This window comes from Syngnathus leptorhynchus, chromosome 14 (genome assembly GCF_054491065.1).
Source record: "Syngnathus leptorhynchus isolate UIUO chromosome 14, UIUO_Slep, whole genome shotgun sequence".
Classification (NCBI taxonomy): Eukaryota; Metazoa; Chordata; class Actinopteri; order Syngnathiformes; family Syngnathidae; genus Syngnathus; species Syngnathus leptorhynchus.
Genome location: NC_141208.1, coordinates 4,667,545 through 4,692,326, shown reverse-complemented (window position 1 = coordinate 4,692,326; position 24,782 = coordinate 4,667,545). Strand labels below are relative to the sequence as shown.

At 43.7% G+C, this 24,782-nt stretch overlaps 1 protein-coding gene and 1 long non-coding RNA gene across 2 annotated transcripts; one reads left to right on the top strand and one right to left on the bottom strand.

Annotated features, from left to right (window-relative positions):
- Positions 1–16,156: 16,156 nt before the first annotated feature.
- LOC147046146 (uncharacterized) lies at positions 16,157–24,106 on the top strand. The gene is made up of 3 exons (XR_015068151.1): positions 16,157–21,160; positions 21,721–21,835; positions 23,097–24,106. It is a non-coding gene; the product is annotated as an uncharacterized LOC147046146 (long non-coding RNA).
- Positions 16,368–24,597, bottom strand: mylk4a (myosin light chain kinase family, member 4a). The gene is made up of 16 exons (XM_085929604.1): positions 24,106–24,597; positions 22,766–22,855; positions 22,330–22,443; positions 22,084–22,165; positions 21,641–21,995; positions 20,784–21,073; positions 20,301–20,406; positions 19,835–19,928; positions 19,647–19,756; positions 19,374–19,515; positions 19,230–19,300; positions 19,030–19,158; positions 18,644–18,796; positions 18,489–18,567; positions 18,330–18,384; positions 16,368–18,141 (listed from the first exon to the last, which is right to left on the bottom strand). The coding sequence occupies exons 1-15, from the start codon at positions 24,595–24,597 to the stop codon at positions 18,331–18,333; spliced, it is 2,361 nt and encodes a 786-aa protein (XP_085785730.1). The 3' UTR covers positions 16,368–18,141; position 18,330.
- Between the last annotated feature and the right edge of the window lie 185 nt (positions 24,598–24,782).

Genomic DNA, 24,782 nt, shown 5'->3' with positions numbered 1-24,782 from the left:
CTCTGGATTTTTTTCCACGATAAGTCCTCCATATGGACTTATCGTCCCATCCCAAGTAGCAGATGATAAAGTGGACAATAAGTTGGGGGGCCACTACGTACCCCCCCCCACACACATACACACACACACCTCTGCCCCGCCCCTCACTAACTACTCTGGAGGCCACAGATTAGGCCTCTTGCACTTCCTTTGGAAAACAGGCACAGGACCCAAAGGAAGCTCCTGTCAGCTGTGCTCACTCACCTCCCCGGCCTCCCTCACTTTCTCTCTCTCTTTCTCTTTCTCTCCTGTGCTCGCTCTGAGAAGAAATGCAGGCCTCTCCGAAAGGTCCACGCCGGACACACGAGGCCAATCGTTGTCAAGCTACTGCGCCATGTCACACTGACACCCTTCCTTTGCTCTAACGTAGCACAGGATATTAAAAAGACAGTCACTAATAACAACGCAGTGCGTGCAGATTGAAACGGAGTCATTTTAGGAGGGAACAGAAATAGAAAAAGTCTCCTGCTGAGGAACATCCTGCTGCTAGGCTGCCAGAGTTTGCGGGTCAGGTGATCAACAGTCACCGCACCCTTGACTTTGAGCACCAAAAGCACAATTAAGGTCAGCGGACGTGGCCCCGCCCCCCCTGATGCAGTTTGAAGATGGTGGCAAGGTAACGGACAGGAAAGTAGGGCGCTCGGCCGTATATTATTTATTTATTTGTTTATTTATTTATTGCATTTTTTTTTTTATTCTTATTTTGGCTGGATCATTTCATTAAGAAGCGGCCCCAATGTTTGATTTGACTCTTGTATTGGCTCGCATAAAATGAAGCTAATGTTTTGGCTAGAGAAAAGGTGTCTCATTGTCCCCGGTTGACATGTTTCAACATCTTCGGGGGTCTTATTCCCGCAGCCGGGGCTAGACGTGGAAGTCATTTCAGACGACTGCGGGATTGTCGATTCTATTTCAAGCCTCAGTCACAGACAGTTTAGATCTCCTGCAGGTTCAAGTATGGAAAGCCAAAGTAGGTAAGGCTCTTTGTCAGACCGCAGTGAGCTGAAAGCTGGCACATGGTGCCCTGGCCACCGCAAAATAAAACCACAGGTAAAGTTTTCCTGAGACCTTGCCAGTGTTTGAAGCAAAGGCACGCAGTGAGGAAAACAACCCGTAGCCACCCACCCCCCTGATGAAATCCAAGACGGCCTTTCCGCCAAGACTGTCGCTCGCCGACGTTGTCCGCCGCGACGGACGGCGTGCAGACGAAGGGATCTCCTGGAAGCGCGGGGGTGAGAGGCCGCAACATTTGAACAACATTGGACCTTGTTTGATCCAATCAGGCTTGGTAGAAAGCAGACACGGACCACTCGGACCCCCACACGTCCTGTTTTGGACGCTGGCTTGTTTGCTGTGAAGGCTAGCTTGCGTGTGAATGGGGAGCTCTGCCACGCGTCCTCCGCAGGAGACCACAGCAAGTCATTTTTTCCTCAGACAAATCTGAAAGTTTCAAAGGAAAGTCCCGTCGTTTGGTATCAAAATGTAAAAGACACTGAAGCATGGTGGGCTTCGTGGTTTGCAAGTCTGCCTCACAGTTTGATTTCCCCGGGGTTTGAATAGGCCTGGGAGAGTATGGAAAATATCTTCAGCACAAATTGTTGGATTGATATTGAAATCACGATTAGCATGATTGAACAGCATTGATTTCATAACTTATTATTCATTCAACTAGTAAAGCTTTCAATAAACATATGAGTATGTTCAGCAAAAAAAAAAAACGACACCTGGGAGCTGTTTTAAATGGTCAAAAAAAAGCCACGCCTAAGACAGTATGTCGCCTTAATATCTTTGAAGTCTCTTTTTACATTTCTTTTCCGCCGAGTGACAGAAAAATGACACGCTTGTGCGTCACTGTGAAAAAGCTGCCTTAACATTTTATGAAACATGTTTCTTTCAATCAGCTTCCCGTGTTCACATGAACAACGTGCCAACTTCCTCGTCCCCTTTGGATTCCTTTTCCAGCGCAGCGCGTCCAAACCAATAAAATCAAAATGACATACAAACGTGCAACGTGCCAGCCCAATGTTACTTTGACCTTCTCAGAGCAGAAGCCCCGGCTCGTGACATCAATGTGTCTCGTTATCGTCAAAGTTCCATTTGAGCCCGGCCAAAAATCCAGACACCTAAAAACGCCCCGCGTGCCCCTCCGGAGACTGGTTCCGTGATTTGACAGGGTCCGGGCCTCCGTCTGGCCGGGCCTGGAGCGAAGCGGGCCGCCGAGGAACGATACGTGATAAATGGCTCTTATCTGGAGGCCTCGGCGTTGGGAAGCCGACTCTGTTTCCCTCCGATTACATTAGCAGGCAGGAAAATCGGACGCGGGGGAATGGCTGGAATTCCGCGCCGCGCGCACGGGGCAGGCGCTCGTTTTCACTTGTTTGCTGACTGATAAAAGAGAGGTGGAGGAGGCAAAAGAACGGGCGTGTTTTACGGCATGTGGGTACATATCTACGAGCGCTATTTGGCATGAGCGCATGACAATACGCAGCCCAGAGAGCCGTGTGATTCGTCAAGATTACATAATCGTTTTCAATTGGCTTAACTTGTAGTCTATTGTTTGTCTTCCACAAATTGAAAGTGCGACATGCAGTATATGACACTGTTTTGCCCCTAGAAATAGCCGAGCCATTGAGGCAATGCTTTACTGATTGCACATTGAGTTCACACTGGATGATTCATGACGGGGTCTGGGTGTCACAAGTGCACACTTGACTGGATTGTTTCCCAGCCGGAGGCTTGCCTCCACTGTGGCATCGAGCCCACCACTAGATTAGGCCTCTTTGGCATATAAGTGAATAGTAGTGTCAGCCATTTTTAAATTTGGTAGCTTAGGTAGTTTTTCGCGCATTTGGTCAACTTCATCTCGATGTCGAGTTGTGGTGGAGGACTTCTAGTCTTTATTTTAGTACAAGAAAACATAATTTCATTTGTTTGTTTTTTTGTGAACAAAATATTGAAATTATTATAGTGGCTACTATCGCTAGATTTATAAGCTAGTAAATTAGCCACCGTTTGCGTTCACTTTAGCCCCGCCCTCCTTCTTTTGTCACTTTCTTTCCATATGTTGCAGAGTGTAACTCATACAAGCAAATAACAGCGGGTATGCTCCAGATATTCAGAACCATCCGCACAAACCATCCACCTCCACAAAGCGATCAAATGCATTTGAAAGTGGTCTTAATTGAGTTGCGTTTAAGCGGCGACTGGAAAGGCTATCTTGTTGGCGAGTGCGGCAGGCCCGCTGGCACCACGTTGCAGACGCAGCGGTAGACGGCTCCGTTTAGCATTACATCGCCGGCTCCCTGCGGGCCCGTCCTCCGTCGTGAGCAGAGGCCTGAGGAAGTGCAGGCTCTCCACCAAAAAGGCTGGAAAATAACCAGTGCGAGACGAAGAGAAGCAGCTTGTGCCAGTAAAGTATGTCGGCCGCAAAGCGTGCAGTCCCTGTACCTTATTTTTGCACACATATATACTGGGTCCGATTGTTTTGAAAGAAACGTGTTATCGGCTGTCAAACACCAAGGTGTTGACAGACATATTTGTGAAAAGGTGTCAACATAAAAGTGCAAAGAAACAATGTACAAGGCACTTTTTCTCCCGAGTCAGTGAAGGTTGTTGCTGTGTGTTGTTTGTGTTTGAACTTATTCATCATCCAGTTTGGTTATCTGCCTTTTGCATGCCTGCGCAGCACAGCAGGGGTCCCCCGGGAGAACAAAACCGCACGGGTGGGTACGACGCAGTCCCACCATTCACTCTTAGGCACTGTCGCCCCTCACCTCACCTCCTCCCCTCCCGTCCCGTGTGTCCCGCCAGGCTGACCTGCTGATAAGGGCAGCGGCCGTGCCCAGCTACCAGCGGCGGCCCTTCCCTTTTACACAAAGCCAAACAAGGATGGATACTCCAAGAAAAACAGAAAAAAAATCCCTTGGGCTAAAAGTTTGCATATTAAATCAACAAGATGAACTAAACCAAAAAAAAAGTCCATCAATTTTGTCATCATTTTGATGAAGTCATTTGAAATGAGAGAAGGCCACTTGAGTAAAATGTTCTGAAATTGGCCAACACCTCTCCACAATGACACACACGCACCCTTACACACTCTTTAACAAATACCTGCCCCCCTTTTCAATCAATCACATCATAATTCAAAAAGTGTGTGCGTGTGTGCATGTGTCTGGCATAGCCCGTAGTAAGTCCCTGTTACGATTTGTCTGGACATATGTAACAAGGCTCATCAATCTTCTTCAGGGTTTGAATTAAAACCACCTGGTCCAACTCATGAGGTGGAAACACACTGCTGGCCTGTCACAGACGGGAAGAGTGGCCAGTCTAACAAAGGCGCAGACAGATAGAGATGGAGACCTGGGCACAGTACAAGACCTTGACAATGAAACTTTATCCTTCTTTTTGCAAAGAACCAGACAGCAGATGCGGGGGGGGGGGGCTGTGCTACTCCTGAAAGCTAACCCATTTTCAGTTTTTGGGCGCTGTCTGTCCCCTCTGTCTGACAAGCTTTGATAGTTTGGGGAGGAGCTTAGTTTAGCCTGGGTTGTTAGTGGAAATGATGGAGAATTTACAGTACTTTAAAGTGTGTTTATTATTTAGGATGGCATGTACAACCCACTTAGGAAAGATAAGTAGTGCAGGTTGATCAGTTCCTGAGGAGTCTTTCTCACTGTTCGTGTGGCTGAGCAAGGTGACCTCGGTCAAGTCACTTGACTTCTCGGCACCTCAGCCTAGCCCAGCTGTATCAACACCAGAAGGCTCTCCACACGGACGGGCAGTTGTTGGGCCGGCGTTGTGTCAGGAGTCTGGCTTCGGCCCATCACGTAGACACTGACTGGCTGTTTGTGTGAGTTGCAAAGGTGGGAGGGGGGGGGGGATGTGCTTCCAACCCACACCCTTGCCGCAAATCTACTTGATGGAATTCAAATGATTCCTCCCTCTCCCGCCCCCACATGCCCCCCACTGGCAACCATGCCCTGAGTAAATAAGCAGCTGAGGTCAGGGCCAAAGCAATCAGCACCACCGGGTCGCTCTTAATGGATTTGTGTGTTTGCTGACAGGTGGCGTGCGGGTGCCTCAAAATCAATAGTCCAAGTATCTTCTTGAAATGTAACACGAACTTCCAGGTTTTTATTACGACAAAATCTATATTTGTTGACAGCGCGTCTTGTTTGGGACAAACACTATTTCTAATGTACATTATCGCCACCTACAGGGCTGGAGTAGAATGTTAACGACCACCAGCAATAGCTTGCTATCAAATGGTATTTATTTATTCATGGAGTGGTGATTTTGTATCATGTCCCTTTTTTAAAATGACAAATCTGCTTTTTCTTGTGCTGTATTTTTTTTTACTTTCTCAGTTCTTCAGTTTCTATGCTGTGAGATAAATTATTGTTCGTACCGTAACGATTATCACATAATCACTGTATCGTGATATTATCATTGGCGAAATATGGTGATAATATTGTATGGCAAGTTCCACCGGGATCCCCTCCACTACCCGACGTGACGTTTGTGTAATAAATCATGGAAAATTGTTGCAGATGATATATTAGAAGCAGAGGCAAGCATCAGACTGGTTTTCCTTTAAGTAGCCTACCAAAGTGGTCTAATTTTTCATACTAAAAACGCCACAGACCTACAGGGTCCTTATTCAAATAGATACTTGATGCCCCCAGCAGTGACATTAAAAAAAAAAAAACGCAAACCACCAATGTCATGACTGTGAGAAAATCATCTTGGGGGGAGGAAGACTAAATCGGACCTCTGTTTTATTATTGTTTCTGGCGCACACGCGCGTCTGCTGAGCTGCCCAGATGGCGATTGTGCTCCAGCTTATTGTACCACAGACACATCTTTCAAGCTTTTCTCGCTTTCTCTCTGCGGACGCGGGATGAGGGCCAAAACGCTGCATTACCTTTCACCGCCTAACCTCGGCATGCTTCAACAGAGTGTGCTTGATTTACTAGCCAAAGGATGCTGTTAGCTTTCCCGGTGCATGCACACCAATATTCTTCCAGGAGATTTTAATTCAAGTAACTTGCGGATAATTTTTTGAAAGAGTGAAAATACAGTTTTTCCATATATTTGTGATTTATTATTATATATTGTATATTGATATAATATCTTTATATATGCAAGGTCATCTATGTAAAAAAGATGTATTATTATTATGGTCGGAAACATTTGTTTAGTTTAATGCATTGTGCATTTGTTTTTTATTTTTATACACTGTGTATAGAGACGGTTATGTATGTGATGTGTTCTTTTGGTCATCTGGTGTGCGGCAACACACATGCAGATATTTTCCTCCATGTCAGGGGTCTCTGGTGGATATTTTAAAACTCATTCCGTGTATCCCACTTGAGCAAAAAGTCCATTGCTTATCAAATATTTCATGCTTGCCATAGTGTGATAAATGACTGTTTGCAGTCTAAAGGTGTGAGTGGGTGAGACCTTGAATTCTGTACAGTCTGGCTTCTGACAGCTGGCAGAGGAAAAAATTAGCCTGGCAGAAAGTTAAAAAAAAAAAAAAAGGGCAGTCAATAACAGGAACTCAATCAAACTAGGCTGGTTTCCGGTAAGCTGTGCACTCGGAGCCCGCCTGGCCTGACAGAGGCTGGCTCGTTGAAAGAGCGCTTTGGCTTCAGGTCAGCCTTCTCACTCGGCTGGCTCAGACGGCCACGCTCATTTGTAGCTCGTCTGGATGAGGTTTCACTTTATATTCGGCCGGGCAGAAGAAATGTGCCCGACGCTCTGCTGCGGCGTGCCAAAGAAAGTATGAGCCTCCAGTCAGGTTAACACCACACAAAGCTTGCTTTTTTATCCCGCGATTAAAAATAGATTGGGTTGAAGTGAATGAAAACCTCAAGCGTTGGTGAAGTTAAACGCAGCATAGTCAAACTGCTTAATTATCGGGATTAAAGCAGAGGCCAATATCAACATGTTTTAAAGGACATCCAAACAAACAAATGAACATGTAAAACCACTTTTGCTCAGCTGTCAGTTTACACAGGACTGTGAAACTAGCTAGGAAAAATACTCATGTTAGCAATAACATGAATTATGGCTCCATTTTGTTTTGCTTTCAGAGAGAAAAGGAAGCCTGCGACTTAACTCTGTTGTGAAATTTGGTGTGCAAATGTTTTGTCGTTATTGTAAAGGAGGGCCTCGGTTTACGACTGTCCTGCAGCTGTATGAGGTTTCGAGGATATGAGCGATATGATGAATGAACCCATTTGTTCAATGGATCTCCATTACAAGCTGTAATTTTGCACTTAATTGTGCTTATTATTTTTGACTGTCGTTCTTAGGAATACTGTAGTGTAACTACAATACCGCAAAGAATAAATGATAGTTAGTAAGGTGAGGTTGGATAAATAGTACTTCAAACTAAAGCTTTATTTATACAGGTGTATTTGTTCATAAATCAGTTCATAATTGTCAATTAATAAGGTCATCAGAGGTAAACTGTACTTTAATTGAAAAAGGGAAACAAATATATATTCTACATTTACCACTAACTCAGTGAAGTATTTAGTTTTTATTTCTAACACAGTGATTTTGATGATCAGGCTATGGCTGCATTTGTCCTTTGTAAGAAATTGGAAGATGACCTGAAATGAACTTTTCTCTGAAAATAGTTTTACATATGGTGAAATATTTGTGAGGAAAATAGCGTATGTTAGCACAGCTTCCCCCATTCCTTGATACTAAGCTATGCTAGGCTAATCACTAATTTGTAGCCAGTAAAAGCAGATGCACTTCCCAAATTCTATTTTATTTTAAAGTATTTATTAGCAAGAGCCTGTATTGTTCATAATTTACTAGATTCTGCAACATTGGCAGGGTGAACCTTCCACGTGCTTGAATTCCACGGCTGCTATTACCACCCCCACCTTGTTTAGTCTGACTGTCAGGGGCTATCAGCTCGCCGCCACGTGGAGACACATTAGCGCCGCAAAATTGAACCAGAAGTAGTAAATGTTAGACCTTCGCACCCACGTCTCACCTGTTAGTCAAACAAATAAACACTAAAGTACACGTTTCCTATGCCAAAATGCTTTCAATGTCATCGGTTTAGATGTGGCCTTTTGCGTAGCTGGCATTTTTTGCAGGTGTTAGCGTACATTATGCTAATACACTTGAAATGCTAACATCAAATTGTGGCTGTCCATTTAGTTTGGTGGTTATTAGCATTGCGCCAGCTAGCGTGAACGATTCTGTGTGGTCTGCAGACTTCAGCTTGAAGTGCATAAAAACGATGGATTGACATTCAGTGGGGGGAAATGAGGGAGTAGCGTCAGCGAAAAGTTTGATTGACAGCTTGATTTGCAAAAAAATACATGAAGCAATTTCCTAACTCTGTGAGAGAGTTTCTGCTTTTCCGTCTTTTTTAGTAGAACAAATCCAATTGTAAAAAACGATAATATTTAAGACTTAACATTGTGCGTTTTAAGTAAGTAATGTCAGACCCAAGATGAACAAACTGAGGTCACAATGAATTTTTATAAAAGATACACATTATGGTAAATGTTTCAAATTCTTTAAAAAATGAAAAGTAAATGTCAGGATGTTATAAATCTGACACCAATACAATTGTGGCTGCCCTTCATTTACTATTTACAAGGAGTGCACATGTATATTCAATGTGAAACTATGTATAAACGTTTGGACAGGCGCTTCAGGTAACTGAGTGTAATGACCCGCAGCCACTCATGTTCCCCTTTATAAAGCTCCCAAAGGCATTCCCTTCATGGGGTGTCGTTTTAGCGCCACCCTCAGGCCAAAGAATACATGTGCGCGTAGACTTCAAAAATCCAATGAGATCTTACACTACCACATTTTTATATCTGAAAGACATGTGCTTTATATCAATAACACTTTGTGTTGTCGTGTAATCACATTTCCTCACTGTGGCATTAAAAAAATCCCCAAAAAAGCTTTTTTAATTTTAATTAAATGAATATTTTTGCAGAAAATACCTTGAAATAAATACCTATTTGCTTTTCTTCTGTTGATTGAACATGGTGTACCTAATGAGGTGTCCCGTGAGCATTCAGCCATGCGTGCATCCCCGTCACTTTCTCACACTATTCCGTCGACCGTGTTACGGAGCCACGACTTCAAACTAATTGAATAAGCGGCGACCCTGCGGACGGCCTCTCCGAGGGATTCGGATATGATCTGCGCCGAGCGCTCCTCTGAGGGCAAACACAGCCAATTTACGGCCATTTCATGCTCTGCGCTTCAGCACACCAAATGATGGAGGGAGGCCACACACACACACAAACTTTGAGAATTTGAGATTAAACACATTTTAAATGACCTTCCCACTAGCTCGGGGTGGGGTGGGGGAGCTTTTACTGAATGATAAGACCTTTTAATGCCAGTTAAAGGGTCACTTGAAAGTGGCTCTGGAGCTTCACCCAACCTAATTTTCCCATATATCCCCTTTAAACATGAAAATATTATCAACAGTTTCTGCTGCAAATCCTCTTTATGAGCATTCACATGACTTTTAGGTGGCCAGCTTGAGGTTAGAGAGAGGGGGAAAAAAAAAAAAATCAAGTGCGTGTCTTTTATTACATGCCTCAATGATCCAGGAAAGGGAAAGCATATGTCTCGCTGAAATACGATCTAATTCATATTATCTGAGGACGCTATGCCCCGTTTTAACCTCTCACATAAAAGTCCATCTTAATTCCACGTGTGTTAAAAAAAAATGCCATCTTGTTCTTCTTCTATGAACAATTCTTCAATTCTTTTTTGCTGAAAAATTGCACCCCCCCCCCCCCTCCAGCATTTAAGTTGCCCATCCCTGACTTAGTTCTACTGGTACCCTGCTCATGGTCATGATGTTGGTAGGCCTACTCAAAGATCTTTTTGGGAGGTGGTCATTGATGCCCCGCCTCTTACATCAGCTGGGATACGCTCCAGCTCACCCGTAAGCCTAATGAGGGCAAGCAGTTTCCAAAATGGATGGATTGACTGCAATGTAATAAATTTCCCTTTTTACAGTTTGAACTTCTGCACTACATCATGGCTAGCTTTCATCTTTTCCCACAAATGAACTAAATCACTCGCCCCTCCCTCCCCCCAGCCGGCGGTGCAACTTTCACCTCATCTGTCTTGATCGCGAGAGAGCCAGCGCGGTCGGAGGCCATCTATGGTAGTTAGCGCTGGCTACCTCAAGTAGCAACAAAGATGTGTAATAAAAAGCACGCTCAGGTAAATCACTTCTCAGCCTGTCATCGCTCGCCGCCACCGCCGGGATATTATTGGAAACAGGCGGCGTGTGCAATGTGTGGATACCGACGTTTTTTTTTTTTTAGGATATCCATCCTTTTTCTAGAGTCCTCGTCAGGGTGATGGCTGAGCTGAAGCCTCTCCTAATTGAGTGGCTTTCCTCTTCCAGGGGCAGAGACAGACTGCTGACTCGGCAATTCCATCCCTCTATCCCCCAATGTCCACTTCAGAAACAAGCAGGGCCACCGAGGTCCCAATGGCCCGTGCAGCCCTTGTGGGTGTGGCCTAATGTGAGTGAGGGGCAGAGTGTGCAGTGCCCCGCATGCCAATACAAAGGCTGAATTTAAAGGCAACGAGTGGAGCCGCGCCGATTGGCCGGGAATCAAATCTACTGTGTTCACTCCCACAACGGCGCAGACGCCCATATGTAATTGAGCCCATTCACCAAAATACCAAAAGAAATCAATCGCACAGTTAGAGCGCAATAGACGCTACACTTTGCACTGGGCAAGAAAATGAGTTTTAAAATGTCTTCATCTACTGTTACACGTTCTATACGTTCTGCTCCACAGGAGGTTTTCTTACCATCCTGCTTGGGTTTCCTCTCGAAAGAAATGAAAGTCAGGAGATCTGTTGTTTTTGACAGAAAGCTGGCAGGGGAGCACCCATTGGCCTTCTACTTTCCCAGAGTTTCAAGCGCCCTCTGCTGCAATAATGCAATTCTTGCAAGAGGATCCCCCCCACCCCCCTCCACGATGACATCTATTTTTGCCCCGGGTGGTCCTGGCGTTGAACTCTGTGACAGCGAGCCCTCGTAAATGTAAGAAAATAGCAACGGCCCCAATTTGGGGGCGGTTAAAAGACGTTCCGCTCGGGGTCCGTCTGTCAACGAGGCGTCGAAAAGCAAAGCAGCGCACCCGCCTATTGAAGGCCTCTCTCGAAAAAGCTCCTTGCCAGGACATTGTATTCTCTGCGAGAGGCCCGCCACTGTGGAATGATGTAATGAGTAGTGTAGCCAGTGGAGAGTAAATTAGGGCGTTGTATAAGAGGTGCTCTGTGGCTACTTGAGCTGGAGTCGTCGGCCATGTGGGGTTCAACAAAAATTGCTGGAGGAAGTCCAGGGCGCTGAGAAGGGGTGGGGTTCCAGGTGTGTGCGCTAATTTTCTGCTGACTTTCAAAAAAGCGGTTTCCTGCTTGGGGGCAATCAGCAGTGGTTCTTTGTGGCCTCCATGGTTCTGATGGGTTCTGTCTGTCAGACTTGAGGTTTGCTGAGAGGAAGCCAGTCGTTTTTTTGGAGGCGACATTTCCAACCACTCTGTTTTTGCGCAAAACAATCAAAATGAGCCCAAAAAGTGAGACAAAAGCTCCAAGAAAGACTCCAAATGTTTGTGTTGAGGCTTTTTGACAGCCACAGGATACGAGCCGACCATTGTTGGCACCTTATTGGTACAACTTCCTTTTCTCCCACCAGCTTCTGTGCACACAAACACACACACGCAAACAAATAATAATCAATGGCTACATTCCATTTGTTTGCTAAATAAAAACACATTCCAATTTCATTTCCGGAATTTCTGAATAATTGTTCTATTCATTTAGATATTCAAAAACATATTCAGATATACAAAAACTGTACGGTATATTGTTGTTGTTGTCTAATTTTCAAATACACCCTGCGCCTAATCAATATTTCAAATAATAGCCCCTTGGGAATTTTAGCATTGTTGTCATTGGAATAATGAAAAAAAATAGAGCACTCTCTGTGTGGTCAAGAATTTGGGTCCAAGAATGCGCCGGCCGCTCTACTTTGACTCTTTTCCTGTTTCCTCTGTCTGAAAAGCAAAGTGGGCTCAAACGACGGCAGGCCAGACCGACTGCATGTCGAGTGAGCGATCATTCGATGTAGCTTTTATTTATTTTAGGTTGAGAACAGCCTGCAAATACATTTTTAACATTTTAATGAGACCAAGTGGGATCTGTGGCTCTGCAAAGTGGACCTGGAATTATGTCTCAATAGGGAATTTTGTAGGCTTCCATAGTTAGTAAGTCTTCCTCTGTAATTAGAAGAAAATGGACATTTTTATTATTGAATGCTGTGGAAAAAATATCCAATTTGAAAGGATGTCAAAATAGAGCCTTTGCACTTTGTCGTGTTTGTGAAGCGTGTTACGACGCTGCTGCTGCTGCGATAAAAGGACAGAAGGAAGGACGGATGGGCATCAAAAAATAAAAAAAATCCTTTTCTTGCCCTCGGTGCGACCCTGCTCTCTGGATCTTGCGTTGCACGGTGGGAAATGCAGAAGATGGCGCCCGGCGGTGGCCTTTGGGTTGCCTCGTGCTCCGTCTTGAGCGGCCTCTCCCCGCTGCAGCAACGGCGCTCATCCATCACGTAACGCTGCGAGGGAGGACGTTCGCTGTGGGTGGGATGGGAGGACATGACGACTAATGCACCGTATGAACATGTCACGAATATATGTGACTTGAATGTTATGTGGGTCAGCTATTTGAGGGAGTGCTGAAGATGATTTTTTTTTTTAGAGGGCTGGATGTTGAGGTCCAGGTCATACAACATGGCTGACGGGGTGTTCGTATTTTGGGGCGGAAGGGCCGAGGAGGGGTTTATACATGTTTGAGAACACCGAGAGGAGTTCATACGGCACGGATGAGCGTTTGGCGAGGTCATCCATCGTGGTTAAGAGGTCAAGGTTATAAGTCATGGTTGAAGTTATGAGTTCATACGTCACGGCCGAGGAGGCATCGTTGAGGAGGAGTTTGGATGAAAGGTCAAGGAGTTCATGGTATGGATGAGAGGTCATGGAGGAATTCATACATCTTGGATGAGAAGTCATATAGGAGTTGACACGTCATAGTCAGAGAGGAGTTCTGACATGATGGATGAAAGGTCAAGACGTTCATGTTATGGATGAAAAGTCAAAGAGGGGTTCATACGACATGGTCGAGTGTTCGAGGAGGACTTTGCAAGTCACGGCTGAAAGGATGGGATGAGTTCTTACGTCATTCTTACGCCTTGAAGGTCATTTCACGTATGACCTGTTGAGGAGTTCATACATCACGGATGATGTCAAAGAAGAATAGCTGAGAGACCGAGTACAAGTTCGTACAGTCTGTCACGGCTGAGGGGTCGGCAGGAGTTCATACGTCACGGAGGCGAGAACGAGAAGAAGTTTGTACGTCTAGCCGGAGAGCTTTTGAATGATGTGCGCAAACCAATGATGTGATGGACTTGACACGCTAACCGCAGACACAAGAACAAGAAGTCTTGTTTTAACGACACGACGTAACACAAAAGGGCGATGCGCACACACACGGCAGCAGCCATGATGGATGGCGTCTCGCTCAGCTCCAGAGGCCGCTCAGCGGGACTGGCAGACTGAACAGAGACCCCATACGGGCGTCGGGGTGAGTCAGAGAACGGGTAAATAGAATCCGGATGGGAAAAGGGCCTGACCAGCGCCGCAGGGCCGATTCAGAGATAACACGCAGTCCCGGCAAATGACCCGACGGCGGCCATTTTATGGTGTCTAAAAGTGATGAGAGCAAACACTCCATAGTATTCTACAAGTGTGCCTAATGTTATGACCGCAGCGGGCACGTTTGCTTGTTGCCACGACACGGCTTAGCTCACTTTCAATTCGGAATCTCAAATCAGAACCACCTGCCCATCGGGAAGTTCTCTCTTTGCTTTTTGCCGACTTCTTTGTAGCGCGCCAGCGAACGCGCCTTGTTTGGACTAACGTCAGGGTTCGCTCCATGAAACGTGGACTCTCACCCTTCCCATAGCCTCCGACAAGTCCTCGTGGCCCCCGTCTCCTCCCTTCTGCAGCGGGGGCCTCCATCTTTTTTAATTAGCTGCAGGAAACTCCTGTTACAAAGGACACTTTCTTGGTGGATCTGCAGGGGGAGGCTGTGAGAACTTTTCGTCTCCCAGTGGCCTCTGCGGTGTGTGGGTGGTACAGGCTGAACGGCTCGTACCACCCGCAGATTGGGGTCAGGGATTTGTGTGTCTGTGCCCAAAGACAAGATGGTTGACTGACGCACCAACATGTATCCTGTCTTTTTTTTTTTTTTTTTTAACATCATATCATTTTATACAGCTGGATCAAGATATCCACGTCAGCACATTTTCTTCCCCTCTCCAGAATTTTTTTTTTTTTTTTTTTTTGCTCCGGTGGTCTCTAACTGACAGGAACTCAAGCACTATTTGTTATCTTTAGGCCCAATAAGTCCATCTGGTTTTGGTTTGGCTCTTGGAGATCGCCCCTGGAGATGTAGATGGAGGGGACGGCGGGGCGAGGCAGCTTAGGGGCAGTACTTTCTCGCTCTTTCTCTCTCTCTCTCCCCTCCTAAATTGAATTTCTCACCATTGCGACCCGGGTCTCAGACCGGGGAGTCCGCAAACTTGCAGCTGGCTTCCAACCCTCGGGCTTCCGAAAAGAATATTTGGAAGAAATCAGTATCACCTGTTTTGTTGAGCAAAGTTCTTACAAAATAGAAAAACATGTCGAAAATATATCATGAATTCTCCCTGATCCTTGATATATCAGGGTTTATCATTTGCGGCCACTTTTAGGTCAAGTCGACTTAGCGTATCAATAAGAGGCCCGAGTATTAGTCACTGTTCCGACAGAGCAAAGAAAGTTTGTTAGTGATGTTTGTATATGTTGCTGCCCCATTTGTGTTCATGTAGCAGTCATTTCGAGGTTAGGAATTACCTTAGCACCTCTGCTAATTCCAATTAGCATGTCTATGGTGTTTCACATTGTACGTTATCATTAAGCGAGTGGAGTTTTGCCTGACGAAATATTATTTGACTTAATTTAAATATTCAACGTTTAATTCTCTTTTGTTAAAAGTTTCTGTTTTGAACGAAACTTCAACTGGGAGTGAGAAATAAACATCGATAAAGCTTGAAGCAAGCACACTATGCCTCTTATATATAAAGGAAGCTGTAAACGGGTTTTGTATTGTTATAGATCGGCTCCTTACTTTTTTCCTCAAAGTTATTAGCTCACTCACATCAACATTTTCAGAAATATCCAAGACATTTATTTCTTTTTGTTTCTCATTGCAGACTTTGGCTCTACAAAGATGTAAAATATGCCAGTGCAATTAGAAGCAACATGCCACACATTGTCTTCTGGATATTAAACAGGCTTTATCAATTTCCAGAGATACTTAAATATGTATCCTATTAAAAAAGATCTGCAAAATCTATCCACATACATCTTACAACCTGAGATGTATTCTTTTAACGATGCGTATGATTGTGGTTGTTCGTAGTGAATGCACTGCATCACACTGAACACTATGCACAATATTTCATCCTCACTAATATATATTTCATGTGCAATACATCTTCCACTCCAGTTAACAAGCAGACATAAAAAGCGTTTCATCGCCGGCCAACGTACATAACAAGAAGATTCAAAGAGCCAGCCGTACTTTAATACTACTCCACATTACCTTCAATTTGTATCCCCGGAACATTTTTTGGGGTTGCATGAATTCCTCCTTCTCCCTGGGGTGTATTTAATTCTTTGACAACATACAAACTCCTGCGTGTAATCTGAGCTGCGATCTGTTCAAACATGACGCACATAAACACTTCCCTATAGGCCCCAGATGAAAGCGTGTGACTAACTCCTTGAAACTAATAAGGAGCATCTGAGGGAGCCTGTTTGTGTGTGTGTGTGCGTGATACAATTTATTCACCTGAGCAAATAAACGGTGAGTGTGTGGCGTGGTGATGGTTCAGAAAAAAGAAGGCTTTGACTGAGATACAGTATACTGGCAGGGAAGGAGGGGGGGGGGGGGGGGAAGCTGGAAAGGAGACCTTTTTTTTTGCAGAGGTCACAGGAAGGGCAAAAAATGCGAGTTTGGTGAGGTGAATGTGACGATTTCAAGCTACATTGCCACAAAGTATACATTCTGTTTGAGACAGCCGTGTCCTGTAAAAAAAAGGTCTTATTTTACACCGGCCTCAGCATTAGTCAGGGATTGCTGCAGACTCAATGGCGGAGAACCATGAGAAATGTGTATTTATTTGTACAGAAATAGCAGAAAAGCATGTGAATGTGGCAGACAATGCATGAAAGAAAATGCCATCGGACAAGTTTTCAGCAACCAAAAATGGATGTCTCGAGACAACAACAAAAATCTTTTCGTGTCACGAGACGCACTGGTCACAAAATTAGGTACACCTCTTTTTTCGATTCATGTTTTATGAATCAGAATCTTTCTAACTTGATCTATAACATAAGAGGTTATATATGGTTTAGTTGGACAAGGGTGGTTGCAAATTTAAAAATATGAAAATATTATGATAAGGTTCAGTTGAAGATTGCGCATCTTTTATATATTTTTAATAAAATAATTTTGACAATTCATTATTTAACAGTGTAATTTAATTTTAACATTCTGCGGATGTTCATACTTTAAAAAAATATACCTTAAAATGATCTTACGTTTTAGAGGGCCAAACCAGACGTTATATACTTATATTAAAAAAAATAATAATAAATTACTTAAGGCCAGAAGAAAGCTTTTTTGTTTGTTTTTCCAAAACAGAACAGGGGGTGCTGAAGTTAACCAGAACGATTAAGATCCATTTTTTTACAAAAATTGCAAGAAAAAAAGTACATTTGAAAAACCACCACTCCCGTTTGAGACATCACTTTAATGCGTGTTTACATTCACACTCTACAAAAAACAAATCATGCTGAATTGTGTGAGAGTAATCTATTGAACGTCAACAATCCAAACATTCTGACATTTCAACAAGAAACCCTGCAAGTGTGCGTATACTAAGTGTCATCCACTTATGAGGCAACAACAGGTAGATAGTGTGTTCCTTTCACTTACATATTGAGCCTTCACAGAAGGCGGATCCAAGCATCTGATCAAGTGGCGTCGGCGTGGCTTTGCAGCTCATGCATACAGTACAATTACAAAAAAAACAAAAAGATACAAAAAAAAAAAACTAGTTTTGTGCAGTGACACAGAGTGAAGCAATCAGTTGATAAGACGTTTTGTTGATGCATTACAAAATAGAAATGGTGGAACCTACATACGTTTTGATTATACTTGAATAAATACTGGTATAAAGTGCGTACTACATGACAGCAACAACATACGGATGTTAGATTGTTTGGATTTGTCAACCAAAAAATATACAGAGAAGATGGGTGAGGAAGTGTTACAAAAAAAAAATTATGCTGCAGAATCATGATTATACCTTTCACAAAGCTCTTAGTGAAGACTATAAGAGGCAGAATAATGCAGACTACATTCAAATCAATGTTGTAACACCAAGTGAGGCTCACTTTGGTTTTTGCATGTTCAATACAGCTAGATACATTCAATCAGGTGTGTCCGAATAGCCATCGACATGCAAAAAAATTCAATAATAATCCAATGCATTTTCTTTCAATATATCACTGGTGTCATCTGAAATGTGTCATAATTTGGTAGATTTCATATCATTTTTACACAAATTTGTACTATTGCTCAGTTCACGTGTAGGATATTTTTTATAAACATTTGAGAAATCTGCTGTAGGAATTTAATTAGCACTTTTTGGACAATGAAATGACCAAATGTGCCTGAAAAATGTTGATTTGGGAAAAGGATATTCCGCCTAATGCCAGTGATTTATTAGAAAAAAAAAATGTTTTCAGGGTCGTACAGTTAAATGGCTTTTAAATGCCAAGCAAAGCTAAAGAGTTGGTTTTTTTTCTTAATTTATATTACAATTTCGAAGTGGTGGTGTGTGAGAGAGGACAGGTAGCTTGGTCCGGAGTGGCCACAGCTTGGAGCCATTGTGGTGCCCTGATAAGAGATTTCTATTTGTGATATTTATTTATTTATTAATTCTCAAATGCTTCTATATAACGGTGACTAATCTTGCTGCTGTTCACACTGTCCAGTAGCCGAACCTAAAATTTCGTTTGCCTTTCGTAAACTTGAGTGATGCTACCCTCTAGTGGATAAAATAATATTTCTTTAGCATGGCTTACCTCAACTGTCTGTAGGGGGCACACATGATGACCGGCGAGATCGGCACATAGTTTTCTAGGAAGAAAAAAAAAGGGTAATTCTTCCATTTTTCCGTAGTAGACCGTCAATGTTTTGTTTAATTACACATAAAGTTACGCGGCAGCTTTGCAACTAGGCACCTTGGTATTAAGTTTATGATGAAGGGCAGTATCAGACAGCCAAGGGTGTCTCAGGGCCTCGGACGCTCCCATCCTCCAGCTGAAAAATAATGATTCCAAAAATCAATCGTGCTTTTGCTGGCAAAATGAAAATCCCACAGAAGGCGATAGTGTACGTTTTATTAACGACGAGGAGCCTGGTGATGAACTCTTTGGCCTCTTCGGACGTGTCCACAAATTCTTGCTCTTCAAAATTCCACTGGCAGGCCAAAATGTTGTTGAGCGTCTCGTTGTCGTCGTCGCCCAGGAAAGGACAGAGGCCGCTCAGACTGAGCGGGGACAGACAGACGGACGCGAATGCATGTTTATTTTTATGATTACAGTATATATCATTACATGTCAGCTGGATTTGTTGCCCTGTTGACATTGGCCGGCAGCCAATCAGAGTGGCACATATAGACACAGAAGCATTTAAAGTCTCAGGCAGAGAAAAGTAATGCAAGACATTTTTAAGGAATGGATAGGAAAGCCTCAAGGTAAGCAGAAATGATGGATTACTCACAGCATATACGTGATGACGCCAAGGCTCCACATGTCCGTGTTAAACGACACAAAGTCGTAGTTGATGACTTCCGGGGCCAAGAACTCGGGCGTACCGAAATTAACTCGTAACTTCTCCCTGGGTTTGTATCTATTTCAGAATCATACGATTGAAGTTAACCCAAAGGAATCAGCAATACAGAAGCGGACGTGAACACTTACATCCTCGCCAGGCCAAAGTCGATGATCTTGATTTTATTGGTCACCCTGTTTACGCACAAGATGTTTTCCGGCTGCGCTTGAAAGAAAATTCCACCTTAGAGTTTGTTTGGTGTATAAAACAAAAAGGAATTTGTACCTGTGTACCTTCAAGTCCAAATGTAGGATGTACATCTTGTGCATATGCTGCAGGCCCTCACAGATCTGCCTGATGAACACCACGGCATCCAGCTCCATTAACGTGTAGTTTTCATCGATTATCCTGTCAAACAGCTCGCCTCCGCCCACGCTGGCAAAACCGTGGCAAAAACTCATCAGTACAAACCAAAACAGACATTCACTGCCAACTCAGTTCATATCTTTGACGTCAAAGGATTAAATGTAATCGTCAGTGGAGAATGTGTAAGAGATAGGACGTACTATTCCAGCACGAGGATGATGTCATTCCTGGACTCATACGCAGCGTAGAGTTGGATCAGGTTGGCGTGGTCCAGATTGTTCATGACCTGGATTTCGTTCTTCACCACTTCCTGGTAAGGAATGGACGCAGGATAAGACACATGGAGCTGGAAGAGGGACGATCCATCACGATGGTGATGCTGTTCTACCTTTTCTTTCTGAGACCTGGCCTTGATGACCTTGGCTGCCAACGTCAGACCGGATGAATTTTCAACACATTTATGCACTTGGCCAAAACGACCCCTTGGGAGAAAGACCAGATGGACATTGGAAATTGAAGACACTTTCCCGGCCCTGTTAATGAAAAGAAATCATCTCCGTGCAAACAAACAAGCCAAATGTGTTATTTCATTACAGTGGTGCCTCCGCTTTGAAGATGAGGATTAACACTTGGTGATTAGAAAGCAGCTGGCGCCAAAGATACAGTTTCACATACCGCTCAGTCCGGCAATAAAAATAGACATCGAAACTCGAGTTATGAAGTAGACAAGGCGAGGGGGGGGGCAGGTTATACAAGGCTTCACGGTGGGGAGGTGAAGTAAGGAACCCTTCCACTGACCCGTAAACATGCCATCCTCATTTGAATTCATGCTGGAGTTGAAGAGCATCTCTCACCCGCCCAGGACTTCCTGCCAGTTGATGGTGTAGAAGTTGCTGATCTGGTTGGGCTTGGCCGACACGACGCGGTGATTAAACGGCGCTGCCGGGGGAGGAGCGGTGTCTAAAGTGGGGCGAAGAGCAACATCCCGTTTTCATTGACAAGGGTCGCCGGGTCGAATTTTATACGGTAGCTCACTGCTGACTGCCTTTTATTTGAAAATGAAAACGTATTTTTCAGACTATAAGGCACACCTGATTTTGAGGCGCAGTCTCGATGGACTGCTTTGTAGAAATTTCCAGGCAAATTTTGAAGACACAAAACTAGTATCGAGTGCAACTTTATTCAATTTCAATTGGACATCCATACATAAGTCGTACATGGTCAATTTTGAAGTGCACCTTATAGTCAGAAAAATACGCTTTGTCTGAATGAACCTTGCATTGCATTCCATCCATTTTTGAAAAGCTTCAGTTGTGATCCAAAAAGTGCTGACTAACCAATCAAGTATTTGGGTTCATCCTCAGGCTCTTTTTTGTCCTCAGGCTCGTTTTCATCCGTCTCCGGCTCCAATGTTTCTTTCAGATCATACAGGGACTCAAGCCCAGCCTGGTTCTGCTCCTGCGGCTTCTGCTTGTCCTCATTCTTGTCCTCCTTTTCATCCTCCACCTCGTCAACTTCCAGGACCTCGGTGTATTCCTCCACCACAACAAGTTCTTCGGTCTCAAAGGAGCCGCCGCCGATGCTGAGCTCCATCTTGGCGTCCAGGAAGGTGTCTTCGCATTCGTCACTGATGGAACAACGTAAATGCTCGGACACGTCGTAGGATTGAAGGACTTCGACTGACTGAATTTGTGTTATATGAATTGACTGTAAGGTAATATCAATATAGTCAAATTAATTGAACTGATTATTTCTCCCTTTTTTTATTCTATTAGTGCTGTAATTACTTGTTTGTCATCATGCATTTATAAAATGCATTTTAAAAATGGCTATTTTCTATTTTAGTAGTTTGTAATTTCATATTTATTATTACAGCATTCATCACAAGGGGAATGTTTCAGATACACCACCAATGGGTGAAAATCTATTTCTAAAATAAATAAACATAAAATAATCAAATAATAAATAAATAAAATAATGTTTTTTCAAAAATCAAAATACTGAAATAGTAATATTTTTCTACATTACTGCATCAGTATTTAAAATACAGCTAACAATGGGGATAGGAGAAATCATTTGGGTTCCTGCTCTGACATAAGAATAGAGAGAAAAATGATGTCCTTCAAAATGACGATCATGACTAACGATTAAAGTTGAATTGGATTGCATTGTGGAAATTGACAAGGCAAACTACCTTGAATTTGTATGTTCGTTGTGGCTGTCCGATTCAGAATTTTTTGAATCTTCTACAGTAAATTCCTCTACCACTTCCAGCTCTTCCACCACCTCGTCCACCACTTCTTCCACCACTTCTCCCTCCAGTGCTTCCTCCTCCTCTAGCTCTTCGACGACCTCCTCCACTATCTCCTCCACTTCAACCACCTCCTCGGTAACTTCCACATCTTCGCCGCTGTCGGGGTCTGCGGCGGGAATGTCAGCTTCCAGATTCCAAAACATGGCACTAAACTGCTGAGCTGACTTCTCTGCATTCTCCTCGTTGAGTTTCAGAACGTCTTTTTGAAGCTGCACTTGCATCTGTGGCGAGGTGTCTGAAAAAAAATGAATTGAGGAGCAAACAGACATCATAGATTGACATTTTCCTCCTCATATTTGAACTTTATGCTCTTGGCGATCTACCTTCAGTATCTGGGGGTTTCATTGTCTTTGGAGCTTCGAGGCTCAAAAGCTTTTCTGCACCATCTTTATTCTGGTCCTTCAACTGTGAAGTACAAGTCATTGAAAAATCTCAGACTTTCTAAGATGTGCATTCCATTTGAAGAAATGCACAAAATTGCATTTGCGTTGTGACAAAGAGTACGCTGCAAATTAGGAACCAGAAAAGTGCAGATAAATAATAGAGAAGCACAGCTTTTGATGACCTACAAAGGTTCCATAATTGCGAGGGGCGGGGAAATGCTTTGGTCCATCGTGCTCTGATGTGTCAGATGACAGTGAGACCTCTTCATTCTCTTTTAGGGCTGTGTTAGAGGTAGTTTTCTAGTAAAAAAGACAAGATGGCAGCGCTTAGTAGGGTTACGATGATAAATAAAATAAAAATGAAAAATTGAAAAAATAAATAAATAAATAAATAAAACTAAATAAATAAATAAATAAATAAATTCGAAAAAAACATCCGTTTGGACTATGAGACCGGATACATCACAAATAGTATGAGACTACGTAAATATGCCCCCTAGTGGTCAGGGATGACGTCAAAGCAGTCTGACTGGATATTTGTCCGACAGTATAAATGTAGTGTCGGGGTAAGGTATCTATCGTGACCCTGGCTGGGGCAACAGGAGGGTAGTACTCAACTTACTTCGAGGGGCCCGGGAATCTCTGTACTGATGCCAGCAGCTCGTAACTTATCTGACTGGAACTTTTTTGTTTCAGGAACTACAGAACGTTCCTGAAAAGAACACAGAGTTCGTGAAACTAAAGGCTGCCTACTCATTACTTCTGGCATTGCAGTTATTTTACTGTTCATTTTGTTGGAAAATAGACAATTTAGCACTAAGAAATATTTGGACCGAATGAAAAGTTCACTCCTTCAGCAATCATGACAACAGGTCGATGTGATGACGCAACAATGGAAACACATGGACCACATTACGGTAGCACAAAAATAAGCAACAACATTCTGTTTGCAGGATGCACTCATGCGTGAGCTGATTGGCGCAACAGCATACCTTTGATTATTCATGGTAGAGAGATCGACATCCCACGGCAGCGGGCCAGCGAGTTGAGAGCTTATCGCGTGTTGCACTCAGCCACAGAATGCAACCCCGAGTGGAAAATATTACAAGTGACGGTAGGCCCCGATCCAACTCACTAAACACTAGATGCTCAGGTTAACATGGAAAAAAAAACTGTCTTGAAACCACCATGGGTCGAAGGGGGGGGGTCTCACATTTGCTGCCGTGATGTAAACAGCACACAAGGGATATTTCCAGTGCCCTGTCTCCTCGGTGACAGCGACACTTGCTGCGGATCAAATCACCGATTGGGAGACGCAGGTGTAACGGAAATGACTCGACAGAAATTTAGGAATGTCACACCTCCGGTGGTAGACAAGGACAGAGTCTAAGGTCTGACGACAAGAGAAATTCATTGAAACGTGAGTCACACAGCAGACGGTAGCCGTGCAATTCTATTGCTTCTCACCTTGGATTTATCGTGCCTTTAATTATGTTGCTATTATTATTTGTGACAACATTCTCACGTAGGTGACACAATAGATGCATAATGATAACATATTGGAGGATGCCAAACACTTGGCAATGTTTAAATTGACAATTGGCAGCAACAGAGGAAAACAATCAAAGGATAATTCTGTTTTTCCAGGGTTTTTTAGTAACTCAAAGGGTTTCAAGTCCTTTCAGAGCACAACCAGTGAATCCCTGATCCAAAAACAGCATTTCACCCTTTACCTCGAAGGTATTTCCCGTGCCACACTTGGCGGCACAGCGGCTCGTCTCAAACACTGGCCAAGCCAAGCCAAGCCGTGCTCTGACTATGCACATGCATACGACCCCTGCAAGTTTACGTCGACTAAGGGTGTTGCCACTATGATCCATTTTCCGAGACATCAGCCCAAAGATGTCAGAAATGATGGTTGGACTATCATGGTTGGTTATCAAGGAATTGATCATTTCTCACCTTGTCTGGCTTTTTAATATTGTCGGATGATTTCCTCTTTGAGGCTTGCTTCCCTTTATTAGCCTTGCTGTCAGCGGGACCTTTGAACATGAGTTCCATAAGCCTGGAGCTCTTGATTGTCTCGCCAATGAAGCTGATCACCTGCTGCATGCTGAGGACCAGTTTCTCCATCCCCTCCAGCTTCTGCGTCTGAATCTCAGACCGCTGGTTGACCACCGACATGATGGTGCTCATTTCCTGGTATATCTTCTTGACGTCCTGTCCCTGAGACTGATTGACTTCCATACTTGAGACGAGGCTCTTGACATTCTCCGTCTCTTCCTTCTCAGTCGCACCGGACTTGGCATCTAGCTTCGTAAGAACCTTCTCTTGAAGGTTGATGAGCTTGTCCATCTTTCCACTCAAAGATTCAATCCGATTTTGGATGAGATCAAAACTGCTGTTGTCGCCCATCCTCTGACCTAAAACCGTAGTCTTCACGGAGGAACTCATGGCTCTCTCGGTGAAAAAAAAATCACGTCAAGACACCAACTCGAAACGATAGCAGAAGCGGTAACGTCCGTGAAACAGACGGAAAGATTTTTGTAGCAATTGGAGCCAGCTCTACCCTTCAGTGCTCTCGTCAGTTGTGCAAATCTATCGATTAACACGCCGGACTAAAGGATTGAAAATATGTC

What these genes read in the sequence shown, in the direction of transcription:
- mylk4a (XM_085929604.1), bottom strand. Translation starts at nt 24,597, where the DNA reads ATGAGTTCCTCCGTGAAGACTACGGTTTTAGGTCAGAGGATGGGCGAC. An exon ending in GAAACCCCCAGATACTGAAG is followed by an intron (nt 21,996 to 22,083) that starts GTAGATCGCCAA and finishes ATTTTTTTTCAG; the next exon opens with ACACCTCGCCACAGATGCAA. An exon ending in ATCATAAACTTAATACCAAG is followed by an intron (nt 18,385 to 18,488) that starts GTGCCTAGTTGC and finishes TTTTCTTCCTAG; the next exon opens with AAAACTATGTGCCGATCTCG.